This window comes from Saccopteryx leptura, chromosome 2 (assembly GCF_036850995.1).
Source record: "Saccopteryx leptura isolate mSacLep1 chromosome 2, mSacLep1_pri_phased_curated, whole genome shotgun sequence".
NCBI lineage: Eukaryota > Metazoa > Chordata > Mammalia > Chiroptera > Emballonuridae > Saccopteryx > Saccopteryx leptura.
Window position 1 is genome coordinate 97,501,548 of NC_089504.1, and position 26,367 is coordinate 97,527,914.

Sequence of the window (26,367 nt, forward strand, 5' to 3'; positions counted from 1 at the left end):
AATAATATTGAATGTAAACTGTAATTGAAAACCAATATTTAAATTAAAAGAAATAAACCAAAAGAATAAGCATTAGCACTATGTTTAAAATGTTATGTATAACTTAGAGTTCTCTGAGAAATAGTTCCTGGATAGCAGAAGAAAATTTAAACCAAAACACAAATGTTTTATTTCAAACCAATATTTTAATGTTTTCCTGATTTTCTAGTTTTACTGAACTTATGTTGAATGTCAATAAAAAAATATGTGAGTCCTTTTAAGTTTTATTCAGAGCTTTTAATTTCTTTGTGTTTTATTTAATGCTCTGCCTCTTTAATAATACCAGATGTGTTTTTCAGTGTTATCCAGTCTGTGCATCCTTAAGGAGACAATTTGCTGTAGAATTTAGAGTGTCCAAGCTCTTCCAACAAGACCTCACAGAGGGACAGTTCAAAAATATTCCTTAGCATCGAGGTGACAACGTTACATAGCCTAACAACGGACATACTCGTAAAAGCTTGTAATAACTGTGATAATAAAAAGAGTGAGTTACAGGTTTTATATAAACATCCACTACACATTTTCTAAAGATTTTATAATTGAGTAATAATAATGAAAAAGAAAAGCAGGTGCCATAGTGCAAAACCCAGCCCTTATGAATACCATCTGTTGAGTTGGTCATAAACACTTACTGAAGGTTTCATTATAAAGGGTTAGTTTTAAACACAAAGAAAATAAGGCTCTAAGACATGAGAGCTTGAATAAGATTATATCAAACCATACCTTAACATAATTAGGAATATTACAGTACGACCCAAGTTATTAAAAAGTAAGAACAACATAATGTATTCTTCCTATCACTCTCCTTGTCCATTTTGGTTTTTTTGAACTGCAAATTAAAGAGCACAGATTTTGCTAAGTGAAGCATTCCATTTACAGTACAGTTCTTTTAAAAACACACTTGATAACAAAGTGTTAAATACTGAGTGTCTTATATTTCTGAGAAAGAATATTTAAGCATGAGATTTATGTAAAATCATTTGTATGCAAAAGAAAACTGTAATCAATACTTGTTTTTCTTAATTCTGCTGTATCAATAGTTTTGCAAAATTCTTTGTCTTACAGTAAAATTTTTTGTCTTACAGTAAGTCACTGGACACACCACATAGGAATAGATTTTTGCTTCTGAGCATAATACTACCATTATTGATAGAGTTCAAGTATACCAAATGTAACAATTTTTTAATTTTATGTTAAGTGGATATTATTAATTACTAATTATTATTTTCTGAAGTTCCCAAGCTGAACACTCATTCTACTCAAAACACAACGAAATGTTGCAGGTTGTACTTCCCTGTACTTCATCGGGTTGTTGAATAAACTTATTGCACTGTATAAAGATTTCTTCATCTTTGGCACTGTTGGGCAGAAGTCGTTCACTCCTACTTTCATAATTGAATTATGATGAAGGAAGATTACCTGTTGAGTAGGGGAAAAGAAAGGATATAAAATACACAGCAAATGTTAAAAGAACATATTCTATTTATACTTCATGGCTTTATTTTACACTAATTTGAATGTATTTCACTTTAAATGTATGTACTCACTTATGCCTTTTAAAAACTAAATTTAACATGTCAGGATCATGTGGTATACACAAGAGTGCTCTATGTGTGAGGTGTGATGCAGGACTCCTGCCAACGCCTAGAACACACTACCTGATCAGCATGGCTTCTCTATACTTACATAGGTGTGTGCGTGTTCACTTCAGTGCCATATTGCAATAATGTGTTTTAAAAGTATTAGAAATGAGTAGAATAATGGAACTTAATGCTTCAAGAATTAGACTTGCAATATGGACTCAAAAATAGTGTAGTTAACAATACTTTTTAGCGTTTTCTATGATCAAGAGACAGAAGTGCAACTTCTGCAGAAACAACTGCATTTCTGTGAGTTGTTTTATAGAAAAATATGTCTGTCGACATCTTCAATACATATCTGTAATACAGCATCAATAAGTTGAATCTTCACCAGTGGAGAAAATATAATTTTTTATGCTGTGTATGTGTCTTTAAATTAAATTATTACTCAGGATAGACAATATAGAAACTTCCCTTCATTCCCTTTAACATTGCTGTAAACGCCTTCTTTGGACCTTTTCGGCCACTGAAATTTTGGGGAAGTAAAAACTATCTACTAAACCGACAGCACTTTGTCATATAAAAAGTAGGACCTTTTTACTGGCAAAGTGAAGACATTGGTTCTGGCTGTTACTCTAGGTTCTGCCTTTCTGTCTTGGTGAGATCGATCTGATCCAGTCATGAGAACTCAAGGCATTATTAAACCTGTACATTTGGTGCTGGAGTCCCCTCTACCCTCCTTCTTGGGGATATTGTAACAGATGCTTTCCCTGTTTCCTGAGCATTTCCAGTGTCAGTGCAGATGGAGCTTCCCATAGTGCTGACATCTCTGGGAATGAAAAAGTCTGGACATGTCTCTGTTTGCTTTGTGGACATTCATTGAATTGTACCTTTATGACTTGTCGTGCTCTCTGTTTATGTTATAATTCTATTCATTTTTCTAAAATCCTGGCAAGGGTGTGGGTAATAGATATAAGCGCACCCAGAAGCTGGGATCAGAGTTGTAGAGTATGCAAAGATGGGACAGCTCGAGGTATAGGCAGGTCATGCTAGCTGGTTCACAATAGATATTTAACTCTAGCACTTGAAAAAGTCAGAGTTGTAACATTCAGATGAACACCTGCAGGTAGCAAGTACATCCAGTTTGATGACTTGCATTTCAAAAATAGTGTAGTTAACAATACTTGTTTAAAGATAAATAGTAAAGAAATCTAGAAGCAAGTAGCTCAAAGCCCAGCTTTGTTCTCAGTATATTTTTGCTTCTTGTAAGATGAGAACTTTGTATAGCAAGAACACATGAGAAAAATTAACTAAAGTGAAATGGGATTAAGTAGGGATTCTTAATTTGAGGTCCATAGATGAAAATCGGGGAGATCTGTGAAACTTATAAAATTATGTGCAAAATATTGTCTTCATTTTTGTTCTTGGGAGGATCTTCATGTGATTCTCCAAAGAGTCTGTGGCCCCTCCCAGCTGGTCAGGAGTTGCCTGGTTAGAGGGAAAGGATTTTTACTAATAAAGAGCTAGAAATGCAAACCTATGATGTTCCAAACACCGACTTTTGATTTTATATTCTGGCCTGAATTTTTAAAAAAGATTACATTTGCCCTGGCCGGTTGGCTCAGTGGTAGAGCGTCGGCCTGGCATGCAGGAGTCCCGGGTTCGATTCCTGGCCAGGGCACACAGGAGAAGCGCCCATCTGCTTCTCCACCCCTCCCCCTCTCCTTCCTCTCTGTCTCTCTCTTCCCCTCCCGCAGCCAAGGCTCCATTGGAGCAAAGATGGCCCAGGCACTGGGGATGGCTCTGTGGCCTCTGCCTCAGGTGCTAGAATGGCTCTGGATGCAACAGAGCGACGCCCCAGAGGGGCAGAACATCGCCCCCTGGTGGGCATGCCGGATGGATCCCGGTCGGGCGCATGCGGGAGTCTGTCTGACTGCCTCCCCGTATCCAGCTTCGGAAAAATGAAAAAAAAAAAAAGATTACATTCTTCTAATCTAGTACCACATTGGTAGTGAAAATACTAGGACCTCATCCACAGTCTGCCTTCATTAAATGTTTCCAGAATGAAAGGGTACATAGTTTTACTTGGTTTCCTCCTGACCAGGCCTGCCTTCACATAGCCACTGCCACCCTAGAACCCTGAAATTAGCTGGTGCCTCTGCTACAATGGCCTTAGCAGTTTCAGTTGGAGAAAGAGAAGACTGGAAATGGGTACCTGAGAGGTTTAGTTGACGTTTTTATAGAAACCATTCTCCTAATGCCCTCCTGCTTTACCCTTGCTTTGTCTTTTTTTTTTTTTTTTGTATTTTTCTGAAGCTGGAAACGGGGAGAGACAGTCAGACAGACTCCCGCATGCACCCGACCGGGGTCCACCCGGCACGCCCACCAGGGGGCGACGCTCTGCCCACCAGAGGGCGATGCTCTGCCCCTCCGGGGCGTCGCTCTCTTGCGACCAGAGCCACTCTAGCTCCTGGGGCAGAGGCCAAGGAACCATCTCCAGCGCCCGGGCCATCTTTGCTCCAATGGAGTCTCGCTGCGGGAGGGGAAGAGAGAGACAGAGAGGAAGGAGAGGGGGAGGGGTGGAGAAGCAGATGGGCGCTTCTCCTGTGTGCCGTGGCCGGGAATCGAACCCGGGACCTCTGCATGCCAGGCCGACGCTCTACCACTGAGCCAACCGGCCAGGGCCTGCTTTGTCTTTTTGTTAGGTACTAATAGGTTTCATAAAAACAAAGAAAAGTACTGATATCTATACAATATAAAACACAACTAGAATGTTTTACCTGGAGATATTTCAACTGCTGTAATCCTGATGGGATTTTTTTTAGTTTATTGTTTTCCAAGTGTATTTCTCTTATGCGTGGTATGTTAGCAAGACTTCCATTTTCAATATCTGTGATTTTGTTGTTTCCTAGGCCCAGCCTGAAAGTGATATAAAATTCAGCAACTCTTAAGCAAATGGTGTGATACAGTTAGCTAAAAACACAATGGAGTTAGAAATAAAAACCTGTTCTTTTTATATATGTGTTCATAGAACAATATTTCATGGTTTTATTTAATAGCTTATTTCAGTATGTTAACAGTCCTCTCTTTCCCTGTTGGAAAATTCTTTATGTAACCTATATTCAAAAAAGGGACATTTGGAAAGTGCCTCTCCTTCTACTTGGTGCCCTCTTCCATCATCAAGACAGAATAATAACAGTTCCTTCTTGTTTTTCCTTCACTCTCTAGTAGCAACAATGATCATCTTGATTAGGTCCCTGTTACACCTTCTCCAAGAAATTTCATTGATTTCTTCATCATATAGACTACCACTTCTAAGTTAGGATTTGGGGAATTTTTACCTTTGCAGATCTTTGTAGCGTTTAAAATCCTCAAGTTCCACAGTTGAAATTTTATTATGATCTAAATGAAGCTCTAATAAAGTTGATGGTAGTTCTAATGATAAGGAAAGAAATATATGTTAGGTCAAGTAATATCAAGTCCCATTGGTTATTTACTTGTTAAGTTTCACATTATATTATGTAATATTTTAGGGATCTTTTTTTTTAAACTTTTTATTATGGAAAATTTTAAACACACACAAAAATGGAAGTTAGTGTTATGAACCATCATGCTGTTGCCCAGCTTCAACAAGTATCTTAATTTTTCCAATCTTAAATGATTGATTATTCTTATTTCATCTATCCCATTACTTATTGATTATTTTAATTGATTTTTTTATTTTTAATTGAATTTTTGAGGTGATATTGGTTAATAAAATTATGTTTTAACTGTACAATACCATAATACATCACCTGTATATTGTATTGTGTGTTCACCACCTCAACTCAAGTCTCCTTCTGTAAGCATTTATGCCCCTTTTCCCTCTTCTACCTTCTCCCTACCCCCTTTTCCCCTTTGTTAATCACCATACTCTTATCTGTGCCTATGAGTTTGGTTTTTTTGTTTTTGTTTTTGCTTAATCCCTTTACCATTTTCACCCAGGCCTCCCCCAACCTCGCTTCCCTGATTATTGATTATTTTAAAAGTTTTATTTATTCACTTTTTTTGCTGGCATATTTAAAATTAAATTCTATACCTATTGTTATTTGCCTGTAAAGAGTTTACTAGATACATGTAACTAATCATTCAGTGTCACATTAACAAAATTAGTAATAATAATTTACTATCCTCTAATACTTATTTCTCTAATGATCTCAAACATATTGTTTTATAGTTAGTTTATTTAAGTCGGGATCCTAATAAAGTTTACAGAATACATTTATTTGATTCTTATATCTCCTTAAATCTGTTCTTCTATTACATTCTTCCTCCTTTTCTCCCTTTTCTATTCATTTGTTTCAGATATTGATTTATTTGAGATACACATTTGTGGGTTGGGCTGATAGCTTCCACATGATAGTTTATTATGGTCCTCTAGCCCCGTATTTCTTAGGACCTAGTAGATCTAGATACAGACTATTGCAGTATTCTTTTTATTTTATAGGAATTTCTGCATAAGAGAAGCCTCTCTTAATTGCTTAATCAGCCAGCTCCACCAGGCCCATAGCAGGGACCCAGTGAATATTTTCACCTTCTCTTTTTCTTGTACCTGCATCTTCTGACTCCAGCCTCCCCAGATTAACTGAAGCTGGAGTTTAAGAGGCTCACCAGAAAATTCTGTCAGAGTTCATTTTATTAATCCTTTTTAAGACCTGGTATTATATGTAACACTTAGTATTAAAAATGTGAGATATTATTTGTCACCAAAGTTTCTAGTTAGCTAGCTGGGAAAAGTGTTCTTTTTTTTCCAACTCCTACTGAAACATTTCCTTACTATATTAGTGGTAAAGATTGATGAAGGTAATTGAAGCATCCTTATAATATGAATATTCTTCATGGCTGAATTTATGTTTATTCTAGAATCTACTTTGAATTTTAAAAGTAGAGAGCAGGAAAATAATTCTAAACTGAAAGGATTCTAATTTCTATATACTCACTTCAATATGTAAAAGAAAAGGTTGTTTTTTAAAAGACCTTATGCATTAGTTGAGCAAATCCATCATGCATACAGAAATCACTAGAAAGTTTTCATCGAGTGCACCAGCCTATTCTAGAGTATGTTGTAGCAAGTCAAAGAAGAGAGAACTATCTGTTGTGTTGAGGAGTCAGGAAACCTTCTTGGGTTTGTACAACTTGAGGGGATTCCTCCCTAGAGCCTGGAGAAGGTAAAGAGAGAGAGAGAGACAGAGAAACATCAACCTGCTGTCTATTCATGTATGGATTTTCTAGTCTACTCTTGTATGTGTCCCAACCGCAGATTGAACAGTGACTTTAGCATATTATTATTATTATTATTTTTCATTTTTCCGAAGCTGGAAACGGGGAGGCAGTCAGACAGACTCCCGCATGCGCCCGACCGGGATCCATCCGGCATGCCCACCAGAGGGCGATGTTCTGCCCCTCTGGGGCGTCGCTCTGTTGCATCCAGAGCCATTCTAGCGCCTGAGGCAGAGGCCAAGGAGCCATCCCCAGCGCCCGGGCCATCTTTGCTCCAATGGAGCCTTGGCTGCGGGAGGGGAAGAGAGAGACAGAGAGGAAGGAGAGGGGGAGGGGTGGAGAAGCAGTTGGGCGTTTCTCCTGTGTGCCCTGGCCGGGAATCGAACCTGGGACTCCTGCACGCCAGGCCGACGCTCTACCACTGAGCCAACCGGCCAGGGCCGACCTTAGCATATTAGGACAATGCTTTAACCAACTGAGCTATCCAGTCAGGGCTTGTATCTTTTTTTTTTTTATTTAATTTTTACATGGGTGGGAGGGCCTGTATCTTTTAAATTATCAATTTATATTTGTTTTATTAATCATCTGGATGGGATGGATAGTAGAAAAGGGGTTATGGTGAACTTGCAGCTTTAGCTGTGGATCCTGAAAGGCAGAGTCATATGAACGAAAAATGTATTATTAACCATAGGGATTATTTCTGATCCAGGCAGCCATCCTAGCAGAGAGAGAGCATGCTTCCTGAGAAAGGCAGTCCTAGTAAGGTAATCATCAGCTAGGAGCTTGGAGTATTGCGTTAGAAAATTAGTCCGACAGCACACTTAAGGAGCATTTTACTTTGAGGTTCCAGATTCAGGTGAGATGATAAAGAATGAGGTATTTATTCTGGTGGTAGTTATGTCACAAGATGGTGTTTACCAGGCTCCAAACATCGTGCTCAGACCTTACTGTACATTGACTCTCTACTGCACAACAGCTCTGTGAAGCAGCAGATGAGCACTTTGCCCCGAGTTCATGCTGGTCCCTGCCAGAGCCAGCGTCTGTCCTAGTCTGGCCTCATAGGGCCGGCTGGGCAAACCACTCCTGCACAGCTGGGACAAGAGTCTCTGGCCCCATGCGTCTTCTTTTTTCTACAGAGTTCTCACCTGTAACAGGTATTTTACAGAATGACCGAGTATAGATGAATAAGTATCAGGAAAGAGAAGGAAAATAAGAAGTTTATTTCTTCTTAATATTTATTCTCACTGGGGAAATAAAGATTCTGGTTTCAAACTGACAAAAAGAAAAGTACTGCATATGGCCCTTCACGTTGTGCATGAGAAAACACTCAACTTCATATTACACCAACCTGATACACTGATAAAAACAATTCTAATTACAGTGCAGTTTTTACAGTGTATAGAGGTTATAGCATTATACTTAATGTCCCTTTAAGGTTGAACATGAAAAAAAACCCAATTTTATCTTAAATAAACACAAACCTTTAGGAATTGAGGTCAGTTTTGCTTCTGCAATTCTGATATGGTACACTGTCACCCCTTCAAATGCCCCTGGCTCGATCCCATTACTTTCAAGAGGGTTTGCACTCATTTCTGTGGGGAGAAATCACATAATTATAACACATATGTTGTAAGTGGAAACCCACAATGCAGTGATGTTTTGCTCAGTGTGTCTGTTTCTATGTCTATTTACTTACTTTTTGTCACTCTCAGAAAAAGACTACTTTGTATTACATAGGCTGGAATATATAACAAGTTTACTATTTTGCTTTGAATTACTAATCAATAACATCACTCTCTTCCAATCATAAGCATGACCAAGGATTCATTGAAGTAATATTACATTAGAAACAAAGATGATTCTTCATAGAAATCAAAATATTTGTTTTTGCCTGTACATTAATTGTTACCTAAACGTGTATAGGTCAGTTAGGAATTGTTTCTTGACTAACAGAAAGATAACTGAGGAAATGCCAGTAAGTGAGGCTATTTGGTATGTACCAGGTACTTGGTTGAATGAAATAAGTGAATAAATGAATGAGAATATGGTTAGGAATTTTCAGTGGGTATTTTAGGCGGAGATGGGTTCAGTGGGTTTGAACAAATAGAGTGGAATTTAACATATACATCAGAAAAGTCCTTAGCTCAATAATAATAAAACAGAGAATGAACAGTTAGATGTACATTCCAGGCAATAATACCTGAATTAATTTTCTACACTATATATTTGAGTAGTATACATACATCAAAAATGCTACTTTTAAATTTAATAATAATAATAATAATAGATTTTACCAATTAGGATGCAGTCAGAAAACAGAAGCCACACTAGTTATTTAAGAGAAAATTCTTGCCTGACCTGTGTTGACACAGTGAACAGGGTGTGGACCTGGAATGCTGAGGTTCCAGATTCGAAACCCTGGGCTTGCCTGGTCAGGGCCCATACGAGAAGTAGCTGCTACAAGTTGATGCTTCCCACTCCTTCCCCTCTGCCTTTCTCTCCTCTCTCTAAAATCAATAAATAAAATCTTAAAGGGGGGAGGGCTTCTTGAGTTTGTGTGTGTGTGTGTTACAAAAGTCATCTTTATATGCTATAAATTTTAACATTTTAGTTGATTTGTAAATGGATTATCTAGGTAAAGGTTATTAGATTCAAAAAGCTAATTTTGGAAATTATTAGCTTTAAAAGTTGTTAATGATAATGAAAATGTCTACCGCTGTGTATTACTTATAGTTTCTAATTGTCCCATTTATTTGCAAAACCTTACCCAGAACATGTAAAGCATTCATTCCTTTGAATGTTTCCTTTTTTATTTTCTTAACTTTATTATCATGAATTCTGAGTTCTGCTAATGATTTGGGAAGATTAAGAGGTATTTCAGTTAGTTGATTGTGAGACAGATACAGTCTTCTCAACTTCTTTGTGCTTAGAAAGGCTTTTGGGTGAATCTTTATCAGCTTGTTGTTGTTCAGGATCAAAGCCTAATTGGAACATAAAAAGTTACACCATGTTAGGAAGTGAATTGACTTGACCAGTATTCTATAGTGATTAGTCACTCGTGGAAATCAGTGAAATTATGTCATTTTGAGTACTTGATTCTGTGTAAATAATTCCTCAGCCCAATCTAAATTTAAAAAAAAATTTTGGCTAGTGAGTTGGAACAAATGCAAAACTTTAATGATTGGTTTTGTGCCTGTGGTTTACTTTGAGTAGGTGATGTGTTCACATGGTTGAGGCCCTTCTCCTGTTTCTAGAAACTTTCCTTTATGGCAGAGGTTGATAATATTTTCTTTATCTTGCCTTAGCCTGACCAGGCGGTGGCGCAGTGGATAGAGCATCGGACTGGAATGTGGAGGACCCAGGTTCAAGACCCCGAGGTCGCCAGCTTGAGCGCAGGCTCATCTGGTTTGAGCAAAAAGCTCACCAGCTTGGACCCAAGGTCGCTCGGTCTGCCAAAGGCCCGCGGTCAAGGCACACATGAGAAAGCAAACAATGAAAAACTAAGGTGTCGCAACAAAAAACTGATGATTGATGCTTCTCATCTCTCTTCATTCCTGTCTGTCTATCCCTCTCTCTGACTCGCTCTCTCTCTGTCCCTGTAAAAAAAAAAATTTCTCTTCACAATGCAAAATTAAGTTTAACTTCACTTCTTTCATATTTCCTAATTTTACCATTTTTCCTAGAATATAGATCTATCAGGAAAACAAACTCCTACAAAGTATCAGACATATTTAAGACATTGGAGAGAGAGTGGTGGGTCCTGCAGAGACTCAGCCCTTTCTCAGTCCCATGGTTATTTTTCAGTGTGACATGCAGCGCCCTTTAGAGGACGCAGCAACCCCTGAGAGTAAAGGAACTTGTAGCAACTCTGACTGCATTCTTCACAGACAGGCCCTGTGTGCCCTGTGGAGGGTGCTGACTGCGACTATGTCCGCCCTGGGGGTTGTGGGAACTTCGGAATGAAAACTGGAAAAGCCCTTGGTAACCAAGACTTATCAGTCTCACTAATAATTCACTAATAATTATTTTATTTTTATTTAGAAATTAAATTTAGGGTTTCAGGTAAACATCTCTGTAGCATTTGAATTGTTGATTGCATTGTGTGCTCATCACCTGAAGTCAAATCATTTTCTGCCACCATATATTTGCCCCTCTTTACTCCCTTCCCCCTCCTAGTAATTATTTTCACTGCAAAATGAGCATAGCTTACTCCTTCTTTTACTGCCAGATTTTACAAGGGTGTAACGGTGTTTCCCCAGGGTGATACAGGAGGCTTAGCATTCCTTAGGAGTTTTATCCCTCTCTACCAATCTAGGGTCTCTCATTCTTCCAGGGGGCAGCAGCTCTAGATGCATTCCTTTCATGCATTTTATCCCCAGCCCCATTCTACAGCAGTCTTCCCTGTGTTTGCAGACTGAGTAATATGCCTATGCAAATAGATGCCTTGGCAGTTAAATTCTCTTCATTGTTTATTCATTTCCCTGTAGCTCTTTGCTGCTCCCTTTTCTTGCCCTTCTTTCAGACATATCACTACTATTAAAATATTTACCTGAGAAAAGTTAAGCCTAAGAAAACAGATGAAACTACATTTTGTTACTAAATGGTAAAATGTACTCCTTTCTGAATGTACGATGTCAACGAAGAGTTTGTTCTCTTTTCCTTTACTGAAATATGAGGCTGAGCAGGAGGGATTTAACAACTTGGTGAACCCTCATTCAATCTCAGAAGTCAACTTAGCAAAAATATGTCGTTCCCTTCAGTGATGAAACAGGCACAGTGACTTGCCTCCTGTGGGGCCCAGCCTCCTGCCCTCCACACCTTGCTGTCCTTGCTGTGTACTTCCTGTGGGCTGCCCCTGGAAGGAGCCCTGCAGGGAATGTGTGCCTAGACCCCTGAGGTTTGGTGTTTTTCTCCCTCTCTGGTTGGGGCATGCAGCTGCCAGAGACTCATGAAAGGAAGTAGAAGTAGTACAGAATGGGGTGAGAATGTTCATGTAGTGCCATCAAATGCTGCCGCAGCAAAGTAGGTGTGCAGACTGTCTTCAGTTAAGCTGTACTTTCAGTGTTGGCTTTTATATAAAATTCCAAAAGTGGCAGTCACAGAGCCCTACACAGTGTGGTTCTGTGTGAGGCCAGAAGATGAGAAGAGTATTGCCTTTCAGAAGTAGGGCAGTATGATGAACGTGACTGTAAAAATGGGCTAGAAGTGAACTGTGAGTGTGAGTATGTGTGTGTAATGATCTCACTCATTCTCTAGTGCTGTATAGTCCTTTGTGTAAGAACCACAACGCTAACCAAGCAAATAGAACATAATATGGAGGATTTACAGAATACCTAAAAAACACATTGACTCTCTTTAAAGACAGGTACCAGTGATACTATAAAGTATGTGCTTTGAAAAGTACTTTGTATTTGTACATTGGCCAGTCTGGAAATACTAGGCTGGTGGCAATAAATAGTAAGTGATTGCATGCTGAGCACCTTACTTGTATTCATTCATCTGGTCTAAATAAGCATTCTGAATTTCATGCTGTCATTACACTCCTTTCATGGCTGAACAAGGTTGGGCTTAGTGGTAAACTGCCTTCCCAGTGTCCATTTTTGGTGGAGGACCTGAGATTTGAGCCCAGGTTTGCCTGCCTATAGAACACACATTGTCCAATACAGTGCCACATAGAAATTGACTAAAAGAAAATTAAGGAGGTCTAAGACAGTTCATGTCATCTTTTTGATTCTTATTTCCCAGTGATTAACAGGCATACATATGGACTAAATCCCTGGAATACTCCTAAAGTATAATAAATAATGATGTGACAAATTAAATTAAAAACTTTTTATGATTTCAGTATTATATGACATTAATTATTGTGGGTATGTAGCTGAATATAGGTTGAAGAAGCTATAGAAGCATTCATAGGCATATTTTCCCTTATGAAGTTAGAACAATGGCCTTGCTGTTCTCCAAACTTTTCCATGTTCTGAAGGGAATAGGGTGGATTAGAGGGATCCTTGATGGAATCCATCATGGCATTTCTGTTTCTGATTGTCTTAATATATCTATAAGCTGGAAACGAGGAGGCAGTCAGACAGACTCCCGCATGCGCCCGACCTGGATCCACTCGGCACACCCACCAGGGGGTGATGCTCTGTCCATCTGAGGTGTCGCTCTGTCGCGACCAGAGCCACTCTAGCGCCTGGGGCAGAGGCCAAGGAGCCATCCCCAGCACCCGGGCCATCTTTTGCTCCAATGGAGCCTCAGCTGTGGGAGGGGAAGAGAGAGAGACAGAGAGGAAGGAGAGGGGGAGGGGTGGAGAAGCAAATGGGTGCTTCTCCTGTGTGCCCTGGCCGGTAATCGAACCCGGGACTTCCTCACGCCAGGCCGATGCTCTGCCACTGACGATTGTCTTAATATTTAAATGAGGCCTCAATTATAAGTATATGCTTTTCCAGTTTCTCTGTCTCTTCATATCTATTCTATATTTATCTATATCTATTATATATGTATATGTGTATGGAAGCAGTGGTATGATTAAAGTTTAACCAAAACTGAGCACAGTACGTTTGAAAAGGAAAGGAGCAATGAAGACCCCAGAGTCCAGGTGCCTGGACGTGCAGAGCAGAGAATGGCTTTTCAGGAAGGCTGGCTTGGCTCCTTCGGGTGTCACCCCTTCCAGGCAGGCTTGGCAGGAGGACTGAGCAGGAGAGCCTAGTAAAGAGCACCCCTTGTGGGGCCTAGAACATGATCCACCTGATTGTCCTTGCTCTCCTAGCTGACACACAGGCACTAGTTTGCATAATAGGACTCAGTAGTCTCCTTTTCCTCTCACCTGGGATGGGTCAGCAGGGTACACACACTGACCTGAGAGAACAGCAAGCAGGGTGACCTGAACAGGTCTTTTAGATATAGGAAGATAACGGCCGACGTGGATGGCAGCAGCAACATGTGGTCATGGCATCTCTACCTTTTCCTCTCATAGCTACACCTTCACTACAGTTGACAAGCTCTGCATTTCTTCTCTCCAGCCACAGCATGAGATTGTGAAACACGGCCTGGGAGAGCACAGGTGCTGAGCACCACGCTGAGGGGGAGAGACGGCACCCCAGGCCTGTGACAATGTGCTATCAGGCTCTCCCCCAGATTTAATTCCAAATTAGAGATTTTACTTTCTAAAATCTAGAGACTCAAAATGTTTAAAAGAGAAATAGAAATCTTTTAAATTTTAGAAAATTAAAATATTAATAAGTATAGTAAGGAAAAATTCGTTTTCATCCTTAAAGGTATAGAAAAAAGCCAAAAAGTATATATTAGTCAATTAGATATATTGCATGTACTGCTGCTATTAGACATTGGTGGTGCCTTAGATAAGTCAGTTGGTTTGGATACAGATTTTCTTAACACTGTATTATTCTAATGAATTTCTGTAAATAATCATAATCTTATTCATTTTAGTGTATAGTGACTGTGATGAGCTAAATACCATAGATTAGAAACTCATTTGAGGACTGTGTACTTAATTCTTAGCCCACTGCCTTCGCTTAGCTGTTAGTCAGTAAACAGTTGAATTAAATTACTAATTGAATTAAATCTATAATTTTTCATTGTCTAGAACACCATTAAATAACAGGCTTTTGCCATTCTTCACACACAGAAAAGTAAGACTTGTTTACATGAACACAATACAAACAATTATTTTAGCAGTGATATTTACACTCAAATATTTGAATATATGAGCATGTATTCTTACATAAAGTGAAGTGAGTCCTTTAAAATCATTTTCTTTGATCTCCTTAATTTTATTGTTTTGAAGATCAATCATTCGAGTGTCTAATGGAATGTTGCTTGGGACAGAGGACAAACCTGAGAAATAAACAAACATATTTCATGTTACATATAACTTATATGATGAAGAGGAGACTACTAATATGTTGGAAATGTGCATTTGTTAAAAACCCATGGTTACCATTAAGTAATAGATGACTTAACATCTTTATTATATGCGGCTTAAGTGTCTGTCACCGATAGCTTATTGGTTGCTTGCGCAACTGTACTAGCCAATGGGGTGAAGTTGCCACGGCTGAACGCAAATTGAGCGGGTCAGGGGGAAGGTGAACATTTGTTTGCATTGGCAATCATCTGTTTTACATAAAAACTACGTCTTAACGTAATTTCTTTTAAGAATGCCTCCTAGAAAATACAGCACTGAAGAGGAGAGAAAAGGAGCTAAAGCTGCACAAAAACAACTTTCTCGACAAAAAGAAACCACTGAGCAGAGAAAGACAAGGCTTGCTTCAGTCGCAGAACAAATGCGTTTTTCTCGGCAAAATGAGACTGATGAGCATAGAGAAACAAGGCTTGCCTCAGATGCAAGACAAAAAAGCCTGTCTCGACAAAATGAGTCCCTTGAACAAAGGCAGGAGAGAAATGCAAAAAAACGACAGAGTAATGCTGACCGAAATGCAAAAAGGATTAAAACAGTTTCAAACGGAGAAACTTTAATTTTTGAGCATTCCTCTGGTGACATGAATATTAAATGTGAACACTTAATTGATGGTCCTCTGCAAGGCGAGCTTAAAAATGATGGAAAGATCTACACAAGAAATGTTGTGTACAAAGAGATCTTTGACATGTGAATTAACATTTTATTATTTAAATCACCTTTATTTATTGAGCCATCAGCGGCTCTTAAGTAATGTACTGCCAGTGGTTTCCTTCATTGCACTCTACTTTAAGCAATTAAGCAAGTAGAAGGGGGAAACCCCGTGGGGCACTAAGCAAAGGGGCGTCCTCGCCGCCTGCCCTGGGTAATTCAGTTTGAATTAGCAGACACCTTTGCACAAATCATTTTAATTACAATTTATAATATCTAGAACAGCGGTCATTTCATATGACCGCTGGGCTTTCTAGTGTAGCATATGACAAAAACACTGTTCTCTGGAAAGACCTAAAGACCTTTTCCAATAATTTATTTTTACAAGGTGTCTAGCTGGGTCTGGCTGTCACTGCTTGTCTGCTGTCAGGTGACATGAAATTGAAGTAAATTGCACTCACCTATCTCATTTTGTCCTTTAATAGCATACTTTATTAAATAAAGTCTCTAGAGTGGATTGTAACAAGCATTGACTAGTGAGTGCCACAAATGCTGTAGCAGTAGGAAATGAGTCGAAAGCTTTCAAAGGCACCATGTGCTCATATGGACTTTGGAAGTAGCCCTACTGGGCCTCCAGCCCTGGAACAGGAGATGTATGCCAGACCGTGGCTTCCTACAGTGCGGCAGATTTGAGTCATCTCTTCTTATGGAAACAGCGAATACAGCAGCTCTTGATGTAATTGCTGTCACACCCTCTCTTTCAGCAGGGTATGAGTGTGCCCCTCTATTTGAGAACACCTTCATTAGAAGTATTAAGGAAATAAAGTACTCAGCAGCGAAATACACATTTTTAAGAGAATTTAAAAAATAATTTAGTTCAGCCACTTTAGTCAGTTCTAAAATCAAATCTCAAAACAAATAGAGAATTGTTTTAAAAATGTATAGATTAGAGGGGTGTTTCTCTCTCTCTCTCTCCTTTCCTTTCTGTCTAAAATCAATCAATAAGTAAAAATTTTAAATATATAGATTACAGATTTCACTACTCTATAAGTTATTATCCAGGACAGTTGATTAATTTTGTTATTGTAGAGTTTTCCTAGAAAGCACAATCTCTACCTCCTGGCACCCAAAGATAAAGAAACTAACATCCATTCTTTGTGAAGAAAATGAAAAGGAGGTACTTTGGTTCAAATTTGGGAAGAGAAGGAAATGGTCTATATATGAAATTCTCATTGTTTACCTCTGATTTTATGACTTTTTTTTTCTTTTTTTTTTTTTTTCATTTTTCTGAAGCTGGAAACAGGGAGAGACAGTCAGACAGACTCCCGCATGCGCCCGACCGGGATCCGCCCGGCACGCCCACCAGGGGCGAAGCTCTGCCCACCAGGGGGCGATGCTCTGCCCATCCTGGGCGTCGCCATATTGCGACCAGAGCCACTCTAGCGCCTGGGGCAGAGGCCAAGGAGCCATCCCCAGTGCCCGGGGCCATCTTTGCTCCAATGGAGCCTTGGCTGCGGGAGGGGAAGAGAGAGACAGAGAGGAAAGCGCGGCGGAGGGGTGGAGAAGCAAATGGGCACTTCTCCTGTGTGCCCTGGCCGGGAATCGAACCCGGGTCCTCCGCACGCTAGGCCAACGCTCTACCGCTGAGCCAACCGGCCAGGGCTGATTTTATGGACTTTTAAAAAAAGTTTGGATGTACTTGGGGTTTGTTATACTTCCCAAAAATTCAAATGAAAATTTCTTACATACTCAATGAGCTGGTTTTTGAAATTTTAGTGAAGACTTTTCATTTTCTTTTAATATTGTCAAAATGACATGATTCTCCAAAACAAGCTGACATGTTCTTACCTAGGTCAGAACAGTGTACAACTCTTGAGTAGCATTGGCATCCAAACGGACATGTTGGAAACAGATCGAATGGGTAGAAGGGGTTAATTGACTCTCTTGTTGGAAAAAGAGAGTTGTCAGCATCAGTGTCACCATCACCTTCGTCTTCCATGTCCTTCAGCATCATATCCTTAAGCGTCATGTATGAAGGGTGAAATAAGGGTTTGGCAGAGCACACGGCCAGGAATACTAGGAGCACACACTCCTTCATGTTGCCTTGTGCACAGGACCAGTTCAAGACTAAGTAGACAGAAGATGAGGTTAATGGTTAAACATAAAATTACTGCAACTGTACATTTCTTAGAGCTGATAATAATACAATGAAATGCCATTCTTATTCGTCGTTAGTGTGAGAGTAAATTTACAGAAAGTTTTGGAAAGCAATTCAGCAGTATGCAATACAAGCTTTAAAAAAATTGTATTTCATCTAGTCATTTATACCTTTTGGAATCTAATCTGAGGAAATCTAATATGCATGAAGATGTTCATCATAGAATTATATATGATAGCAAAAAATTAAAGATTAGACTGTGGTAAAAGGGAAATAGTGAAATAAAAAAGTGTATATTTGTGAAATACTTTTTTTTTTTAAAGAGAGAAAGAGACAAGAAGGAAGGGAGAGAGATGAGAAGTATCAACTCGTAGTTGTGGTACTTTAGTTGTTTTTTGGTTGTTTTTTCATATGTACCTTGATGGGGGTGGGGTGGCTACAGCAGAGCAAGTGACCCTTGCACAAGCCAGTGACCTTGGGTTTCAAACCAGCTACCTTTGGGCTCAAGCCAGCAACCATGGGTCATGTCTAAGATCCCACGCTCAAGCCAGCAACCCCGCACTCAAGCTGGTAAGCCCTCTCTTAAGCCGGTGACTTTGGGGTTTCAAACCTGGGTCCTCAGCGTCCCAGGTTGACTGTCTATCTATTGTGCTACCACCAGTCAGGCTCATGAACTTTTTTTTTTAAATGAGAGGAGAGGAGATAGTGAGATAGACTCCTGTATGCTCCCTCACCAGAATCTACCTGGCCACCTCTGTCTGGGGCCAATACTCTGACCAACCAAGCCATCCTTAGAACCCTGAGGCCCATGCTTGAATCAATTGAGCCATTGGTGGCAGGAGGGGAAGAGAGAGAGAAGCGAGAGAGGGAGAGAAGCAGATAGTCACTTTTCCTATGTGCCCTGACTGGGAATCAGGCCCAGGGCGTCCATATGCTGGGCAGATGCTCTATCCACTGAGCCGACTGGCCAGTGGCTTTTTTTCATTTAAAAAAAGGCCTTATAAAATACCTTTTTTTAAATGAAATACTTTTTAACTCATAAATATAAAAAATCCATCCATACCAAATTGACATAAATACACCTAACTGATAATAATCTCTGGGTAGTAGAATGATGAATGACTTCTTGTGTTCGTTTTTTGTTAGCTTGTTTTTGTTTTTTTTTAATGACCATGAAGTGCAACTTGTATAGTTAGGAAACTAATAAATGTTTTTTTAAAAATAAAGCCAGTTATCATACCTGACTGTTCCCAAATCCTGCCATTGCCTTAATAGCTGTATCACTTTCAAGGTGAAACCTCCCCGTTTCCTTGGCACAGGGTCTGAAAGTTTTCTTTCATGGAGCTCTCTGCCAGCACCATCCCCAGCCTCATTCTCAGAGGTGGTCACTTTTTCCACAGTGCCATCTGGATTTCTTCCTTCTAATTTGTTCCGTTGTCTAATACCCAATCCAAAGCATCTGAGGTACAAAGTATTCTTTCTTACTCATCTTTCCACTGTATACCTTTTGGTTTTGGTGTGTGTGGGGGGGTGGGGGGTTTGTTTACGGTTGTATTTTTTAAAGCCCACACAAAACTGGAATGTATGAGTGATTACCTGAGCATGGGTTTGTTGTTAATCTGATTGTGGGTATTGTTCCAGGTGTGCTTAATGATCATGGTTTTTTAACTATCACCTGTGAAATATACATTCTTTGTAATGTTCAAAAATTATAAAAGTATTATGAAACAGATTTATGCCAGTGCGGGAACTCACCCCGATGTCCCTCAGTCAGGTCAGCCAGCAGTATCCCTGCCCGCTCTGCCTGAGAACCAGACAGCACCTTAGCCATCAGGGCTTCCAGAGTCAGTCAGCCGGCCCAGTCTGAGGAGGACCCGGCCCCCAAATCCTTGAATCATGCAAGCTGCTTATAATTTCCCTGAACCCAGAAATCAGCTTTAACATCTCTTTCTGTACTTAGTAATCAGAAGTGAATTAACTAAATTAAAACATTCATTTATATGTGGTATTCCTTTTAATCACCAGAGGAAAGCTTACATTATTAATTCTTAGAAGTCAAAATGTCACTGTGAATATTTTGCCCCCCGGGTGGCTGGACGTCGCCAGTCTGCCACACGAGGTTTCCCTGCAATAGCCTATGCTCAGTAAGGCTAGGAAAGAGGAGAGGCTAGGGCATGTCTGAGAATGGCAAAGCTTTTTATATTTTAATTATCCTGTTCTGAAATCCCACTTCAGAACTCTGCACTGTCTTGTGGAAGGGTCAATTAAGAATTTATTCTAGATACATCCGTGACATTAACCAAGAGGAAGGGGATGTGCAGAGAGCTTCAGTGGCTTCCCCAAGGCCACACGGCCAGAAAATATTAGATCCCGGGTTAGAATCCATGTGTCCTATCCCATTCTCTGCATCTTCAGATGCAGCCCATGTGGTAGCATTCTACTTTTATCCCCAAATCTAGTGACCTCACAGGCGCACTGGCATTTCTTCCCCTCCAGCCAGTCTACACATTGTATTCTGGTAAACATCTATGCAGAAAGGGGCTCCCACACAGCTTGGGTTGGGCGAGCAGGAATGGGAGCAGTTGTGTGGTCAGATTTGTATGGTACAGAGGAGACTGCTGGAAACCCAAAGCCCAGCAGCTTTTGTCAGCTGTCCCAGAGCATGGGTTGGTATTGTGTATTCCAGGAATCTTGGCATGCGTAGCTGGTTAAGGTCAGCTGGGCTTCTTTTCCAATGTCACTTTGTCTCTGGCACATTATTTCTGCTTCTTGGCTGCCTAACTAACTTTATTCATTGTGTTTCTTGACCTTAGGCTTCTTTGTGATTCCTGGCTCTTTAATGCTTGGTCCCCAGCTTGGCCTTGATCTTCATATCTCTCAGCTAATTCAGTTCTTAGTCCTTAGTGAAAGCAAAGCTTATCCCTAGTACTAATTTATTCTTTAACATTGTTCTGCATTGCAGCTGTGCCTTCAGGAGCCGTAGCTGCCTTGACCTTTTCTGACCTTGGCATAGAGGCTGTTGAATGAAATGTCATTTGAGATCCTGTCTCAGCCTGACCTATGGTAGTGCAGTGGATAAAGCATCGACCTGGAACCCTGAAGTTGCTGGTTCGAAACTCTGGGCTTGCCTGGTCAGGGCATATATAGGAGAAGATGCTTCCTGCTCCTTTCCCCCTTCTCTCTCTCCTCTCTCTAAAAAATAAAGAAAAAACAAAACAAAACAAAAACAAGAGAGATCCTGTCTCTAGCTTTGTTTGAGGTTGCTGGAGTTTCTCAGTGGACATGTATCAGGTACCCTCCATGTGGCAGGCACAGTGCTAGGAGGTAGAATCCGCGAAGTGGAACACGTCTAGGCAGTCTCGATGGAAACACCCCTTCCTATTCTCTTCCCTGCTCAAAAATCATAACCAGAGCCCCTAATATGTGTGGAATTGTTGTAAAAGTTAATAGTTGGTCAGGTGAGTTAATAGAAAAAATAAAAAATAAATGTCCAAGTTACTAAATAGAACTAAACTGCAAGTAAACTATGTTGACTGTGTACACTGTGGTTCAGTCAGTTTGGAGGAATCTCCAGATGTGTGGTTCTCAGACTCTGAAAGTAAAATTTTCCACTATATGTCTGTCTACTCCTCATAACCCTCAGTTTACTGTTCGAGACCAATAGAACTAAAGACCTCAGTGAAATACACATGCATATGAAAAAGAGATTAAATAGAATACACAAACCTAATAAAGAGAGACAGTGGGATTATGAGTGAAAGATTATGTTGTTTTCTAAATACATATCAGCCTGCCATGAAAATTGTTTTTGCTCTTGCCCTCTCTGTACTTTTGTATTTTGCTACCATTTCTACAGTATTAAACAGTTAATACAAATTAAAGTTTCCCACAGCCTAACCACACAGTGGCACAGTGGGTAGAAAGTCGGCCTGGGACACTGAGGATCGAGGTTTGAAACCCTGAGATCGCCAGCTTGAGCATGGGCTCATCTGGCTTGAGCATGAGATCATCTGGCCTGAGCACAGGTTCATCAGCTTGAGCATCGGATCACTGGCTTAAGCATGGGATCATAGACTTGACCCATGGTCCCTGGCTTGAGCCCAAAGGTTGCTGGCTTGAGTCCAAGGGCGCTGGCCTGAGCAAGAGGTCACTCGCTCTGCTGTAGCCCCCACCCCCTGGTCAAGGCACATATGAGAAGTAGTCAATGAACAACTAAGGTGCCACAACTACGAGTTGATGCTTCTCATCTCTCTCCCTTCCTGTCTGTCCCTGTCTGTCTGTCTGCCTCTCTCGCTTTAACAAAAAAGTTCTCCACATACTGCCCTCCTAAAAGTCTAGTCATGCCTGACCTGTGGTGGCGCAGTGGATAAAGCGTCGACCTGGAAATGCTGAGTTCGCCGGTTCAAAACCCTGGGCTTGCCTGGTCAGGGCACATATGGGAGTTGATGCTTCCAGCTCCTCCCCCCTTCTCTCTCTCTGTCTCTCCCTCTCCTCTGTAAAAAAAAAAAAAAAAAAAAAATGATGCTAAAAGTCTAGTCATATTACTCTCCTGGGAAATTGTTTAGGGTCACAATTTCTTAAAGCCTAGCTCTATTTACTCTGAGCCTTGGGAAATAAAGTTTGGTTTAAAAAAATTGTTTTTGAGTTGGTTGATTGGTTAGAATTTCAGTATTTTCTTATAGAGCAGAGGTATAAGGGCTGTAGTTTCCCAGTCTAGACCAGAAAAGACTTAATATACCTGAGATATAGACCTAAGAATACCATAGAACTTTTAAAAAATATGTTTAAGCCCTGGCCGGTTGGCTCAGTGGTAGAGCGTTGGCCTAGCGTGCGGAGGACCCGGGTTCGATTCCCGGCCAGGGCACACAGGAGAAGCGCCCATTTGCTTCTCCACCCCTCCGCCGCGCTTTCCTCTCTGTCTCTCTCTTCCCCTCCCGCAGCCAAGGCTCCATTGGAGCAAAGATGGCCCGGGCGCTGGGGATGGCTCTGTGGCCTCTGCCTCAGGCGTTAGAGTGGCTCTGGTCGCAACATGGCGACGCCCAGGATGGGCAGAGCATCGCCCCCTGGTGGGCAGAGTGTTGGTAGGCTTTCCCTGTGGCCTGGCAGGCGGGGACTTGCCTTCACTCCTGCAAACCTTATTTTCTTTCCACTTCGTATTGCCGTCTTGTTGCACTGTGACCTAGGAGAGCTTAGAAGTGAGGTGCAGGCTAGGATGGGGAGCAGGCTGACAATAGCAGATGTGACCGACATGGAGGTACGCTGGTGTAAGGAACAGAGCTGGGAGGACACTGGGAAGCCAGGCACAGATGAAGGAGGAGAAAGAAGCCAGGCATGGGGGTGGGGTGGGGTTTCTCTTCCACATCCCCTTCTGCAGGGCTGCCGACCAGCTCACCGATGGGGTCTGGAGCAGCAGCCAGTGTCCCTCTCTTCCTTTCTCCTTTCCAGGCTCTCCTTTCTTACACTAATTAGTTATGTGAGACTCTCCCTGCTTTAGATGAGGTGGAGACTCTGGCCTGCTAAATTAGACAGTGGTGCAGCTGTGGTAATCAGGAAGCTTTCCGGTCTGCTGGCTGGTGGGGCAGCCTCCTATCATGCCTTCCCGGCCTGCCCTGTGAGTGAGAGAGACCTGCGGAAGCAGGAAATGTCATCTAGTTGGAACTTCCTCTGAGTGTTAGAGTTTCCTACAGAACATTCTGGACCAGATAGTGGTGCACTCTGCTTGCATGCCTCCAGGTGTGTACTCCTTGAGAGGCATCCAGTTTCATTGTGCTTCTGTGGTTGATAAAATCTTTATGTTGGTACTACACTTGCTCCTAGCTAAAAGGCCGAGAAGCAATGAAAAATCTTTACATTGAGACTAAAATTGCCTCTGGCACACTTGTCTCTCTCTACTAGTTTGGTCTTCTTTTAGCCATATAAAACTACTCTTATCTTTTTTGTATTCTCATATACTGGTTACATGAAAAGAGAAGTCAGGTGAATCTTAATTCCACGAAGAACTCACCCTTGATCTGAGATGGTCAAGTCCTGATAAAGTATGATTGATTGTAGACCCCAAACCTTACCTTATTCTAGTATCAGTAGAAAAAGATTGGAGTATCTGGGAGGATATACCATATACTCTTTAAAATTTGTTTTTCTTTTTAATTTATTGATTTTAGAGAGAGAAAAGAGGAAGGGGAGAGAGAGAAAGAAACACCAACTTGTCCCACTTATTTATGCATTCTTTGATTCTTTTATTTGTCCTGACTGGGAAATGAATCTGCAACTTTGTTGTATTGAGACAATGCTCTAACCAACAACTTACCCAGCCAGGGCCTAAATTTTGAATTAATTAATATAGCTCAAGCTCTTACTAGATTAGTTTTAGCAGTATTTAGATTGTGGTATTTTTAAAACTTTAAAAATATTTAAGTCTTGTTCTCAGGAAGACTCAGTATTTTCCCAATTTGAAAGCTTTGGATTTTTGTTTCAAAAATTTTATCTTTTAGTCAGAATAAAATTTGGAATATTGTTTTGGTACTAATACTGTTATTAATCGAGCCATAACAGGTTAGACTTTTCTCCCATTGCCCTCTTTTACCTCTAAGGAAGCTGAGGCCAGCCTCCGCCCTCCTGCACTGTCCACCCTGCTGCATGGCCTCCTCCACATCTCAATCCCACAGTGACTTCCAGGAGGAACCAAACTGTCCTTGCAGAGGACGGGGTGAGAAGTTTGCCCAGGTTCTCAGGACTGGAAATGTAACTTAGAAGTGTCCTTCTGAATTAGCTTAAGCTCCTGTTTTTCTCTTCAATGTTCCACAAACTTAGAATGGAAAATTTGTCTAAGTGAAATGGTATTTCCTCTCAGACACTATTATTAGGAAAATAAGTCACTGTGCTTTTAAATCCCATACTTGGCAACTTTCCCCTTGGAAGTATTTCTGTCAATTCACAAGTGCCAGTAGTAGTTTTTCAGTATACAAATGTTATATAACATACTCTGTTCACAGATGGAATCCAGACTAAATTCAGGTGTAATCAAGGCACAGCCATGTGAGTGAGCAAGTAAGGTAAAGGTCCAAACATGCATTTGGAAACTTACTCACAGTACCTTTTGGTTATGGAAACTGATACTTTTATAGACTATACTTTCCTTAAAGAAACAATGAACTTCACTTTAAAGTATAAATAGAACTTGATTAAAGAGCTATTTGGCTGCTTTCCCCTTTATACCACTTTTGTCCTTTATCATCTTTAAAACATATCCAGCAGCCTTCCTGCTGTCTTAAAAAACAAAACACTCCTACTATTTAATTTTTCTGCTGTTTCCTGTAGTATAAGCAATTTGTGCTTATAAAATTAATCTACTTTGTCTCAAATCTCAGATCAAGTATCAAATATTTTTTTATTATTTTTTAATATGCAATAGTTAGTTGTAATAAAGGACTGCACATCCTCTCTTCTTCCCACCACTGTACAATATTGCTAAATATTGAAAAGAAAATCTCAAGATGTTTTCACATATGTGGACTTTTGATTTATATTGATTACTTTTTTGTTTTTTTACAACAACTCACTGATTCTTGGTAGAATTAATTTGTAAAAGTACTTTATTTTTAGAGTGCTATAGACCCCTCAGATTTCTTTGGAATATAATCCTACACATGTGACCATGGTTCATTGCTGTCATACCTCTGAACAGATTAAAAAGAAAGACTGCTCTACTCTGTTTAAATTATGAGGGAGTAGAATAGCAAATACATTGTTTAATTTTTTTTAAATCTAAGATTTAATTTTAAAAAATTTGGGATGGAATAAAGGAAATCTTTAAGTTCTGACTTTATGGGTTTTGTGAAAAGAAGTTCCTAATTTTTATATTGACTATAGAGCTAGTTAAACTGTTGCTGGTCATTATTCTTTACTGAAATTATGTGGATTTCCATTTTAATTGTATAGTGCCATTTCATTCCATAAGAATAAGGAAGACTTTTATCAAGGGAAAATATGAATACTCAAGTGTTTAAGTAAAAATCACATTTGAATAATACATCTGTTTAAAAAATACATTAGAAAATGTTATAGTTTTACATTTCAAAAGAAACATTTACTATTTTATTTAATGTATTTGTAATATTCTTAAAATTTCTTATAATTTATTAAGGTAATATATTTTTCCTATAAAGAAATACATATGTTTAAATTCATGTTAACATTAATAGTAAAGCACAATGATAGGTTTCACTTAGCTGTAAAATAAAAGTCATAATTATTGAATATTATAAGACATAAAAAACTAGAGTAATTTTAGGTTGATATGTAATTAAGTATTGATTTTTAAGAAATTATGCAGATAAACTTGAAACTTTATCATATAATTTGTAAGCATTTATATTAATAATATTCATGTCCCCTTACTATTGACTATAAAATAATTGTATACCAGTAAGTGAAAAAAATACATGAAAACATACCTTGTAAGAAGAGAGTAAGTCCTCTTGAAAGCAGAACTTTCCACCATGTACTACTTATGCAATGTAAATATTCTCAGGTACTATTTAAGAAGAAAAGATGAGGTGTTACATAGAAAAGAAAAGCACCCTTCAGCAGAGGCTTGTGTGGCCGCACCCTGGGTGACACTGAAATAGGCTGTTTCCACAGATTAGCCCATGTTCGTACTGAGAAGCAAGATTAAAATTTGTTACTGCTCATGTGTTTTCCATCACTGTTTGTATTGTAGCCAAGACTTCTAGCTAAACTCTCTA

General features: G+C 39.8%; 2 protein-coding genes across 6 annotated transcripts in view; one reads left to right on the forward strand and one right to left on the reverse strand.

The window, feature by feature from the left end:
* CENPP (centromere protein P) overlaps positions 1-26,367 on the forward strand; it is a 249,256-nt gene that overhangs the window by 112,680 nt on the left and 110,209 nt on the right. The gene's annotated exons all lie outside the window — the stretch shown is intronic.
* On the reverse strand, positions 166-26,321 carry ASPN (asporin). Its single transcript, XM_066368368.1, has 8 exons — positions 26,077-26,321; positions 17,314-17,592; positions 14,623-14,735; positions 9,646-9,859; positions 8,360-8,470; positions 4,961-5,054; positions 4,400-4,538; positions 166-1,458 (listed from the first exon to the last, which is right to left on the reverse strand). Exons 2-8 carry the CDS (start codon positions 17,561-17,563, stop codon positions 1,261-1,263), a joined length of 1,119 nt encoding a protein of 372 aa, XP_066224465.1. The 5' UTR covers positions 17,564-17,592; positions 26,077-26,321; the 3' UTR covers positions 166-1,260.

Excerpts from the sequence above, each read along its gene's own strand:
- ASPN (XM_066368368.1), bottom strand. The coding sequence starts at position 17,563 with ATGAAGGAGTGTGTGCTCCTAGTATTCCTGGCCGTGTGCTCTGCCAAA. Across the intron at positions 14,736-17,313 it reads TGTACACTGTTCTGACCTAG|GTTTGTCCTCTGTCCCAAGC; the intron begins GTAAGAACATGT and ends TTTATTTCTCAG. Across the intron at positions 5,055-8,359 it reads ACTGACCTCAATTCCTAAAG|AACTACCATCAACTTTATTA; the intron begins GTTTGTGTTTAT and ends CCTTATCATTAG.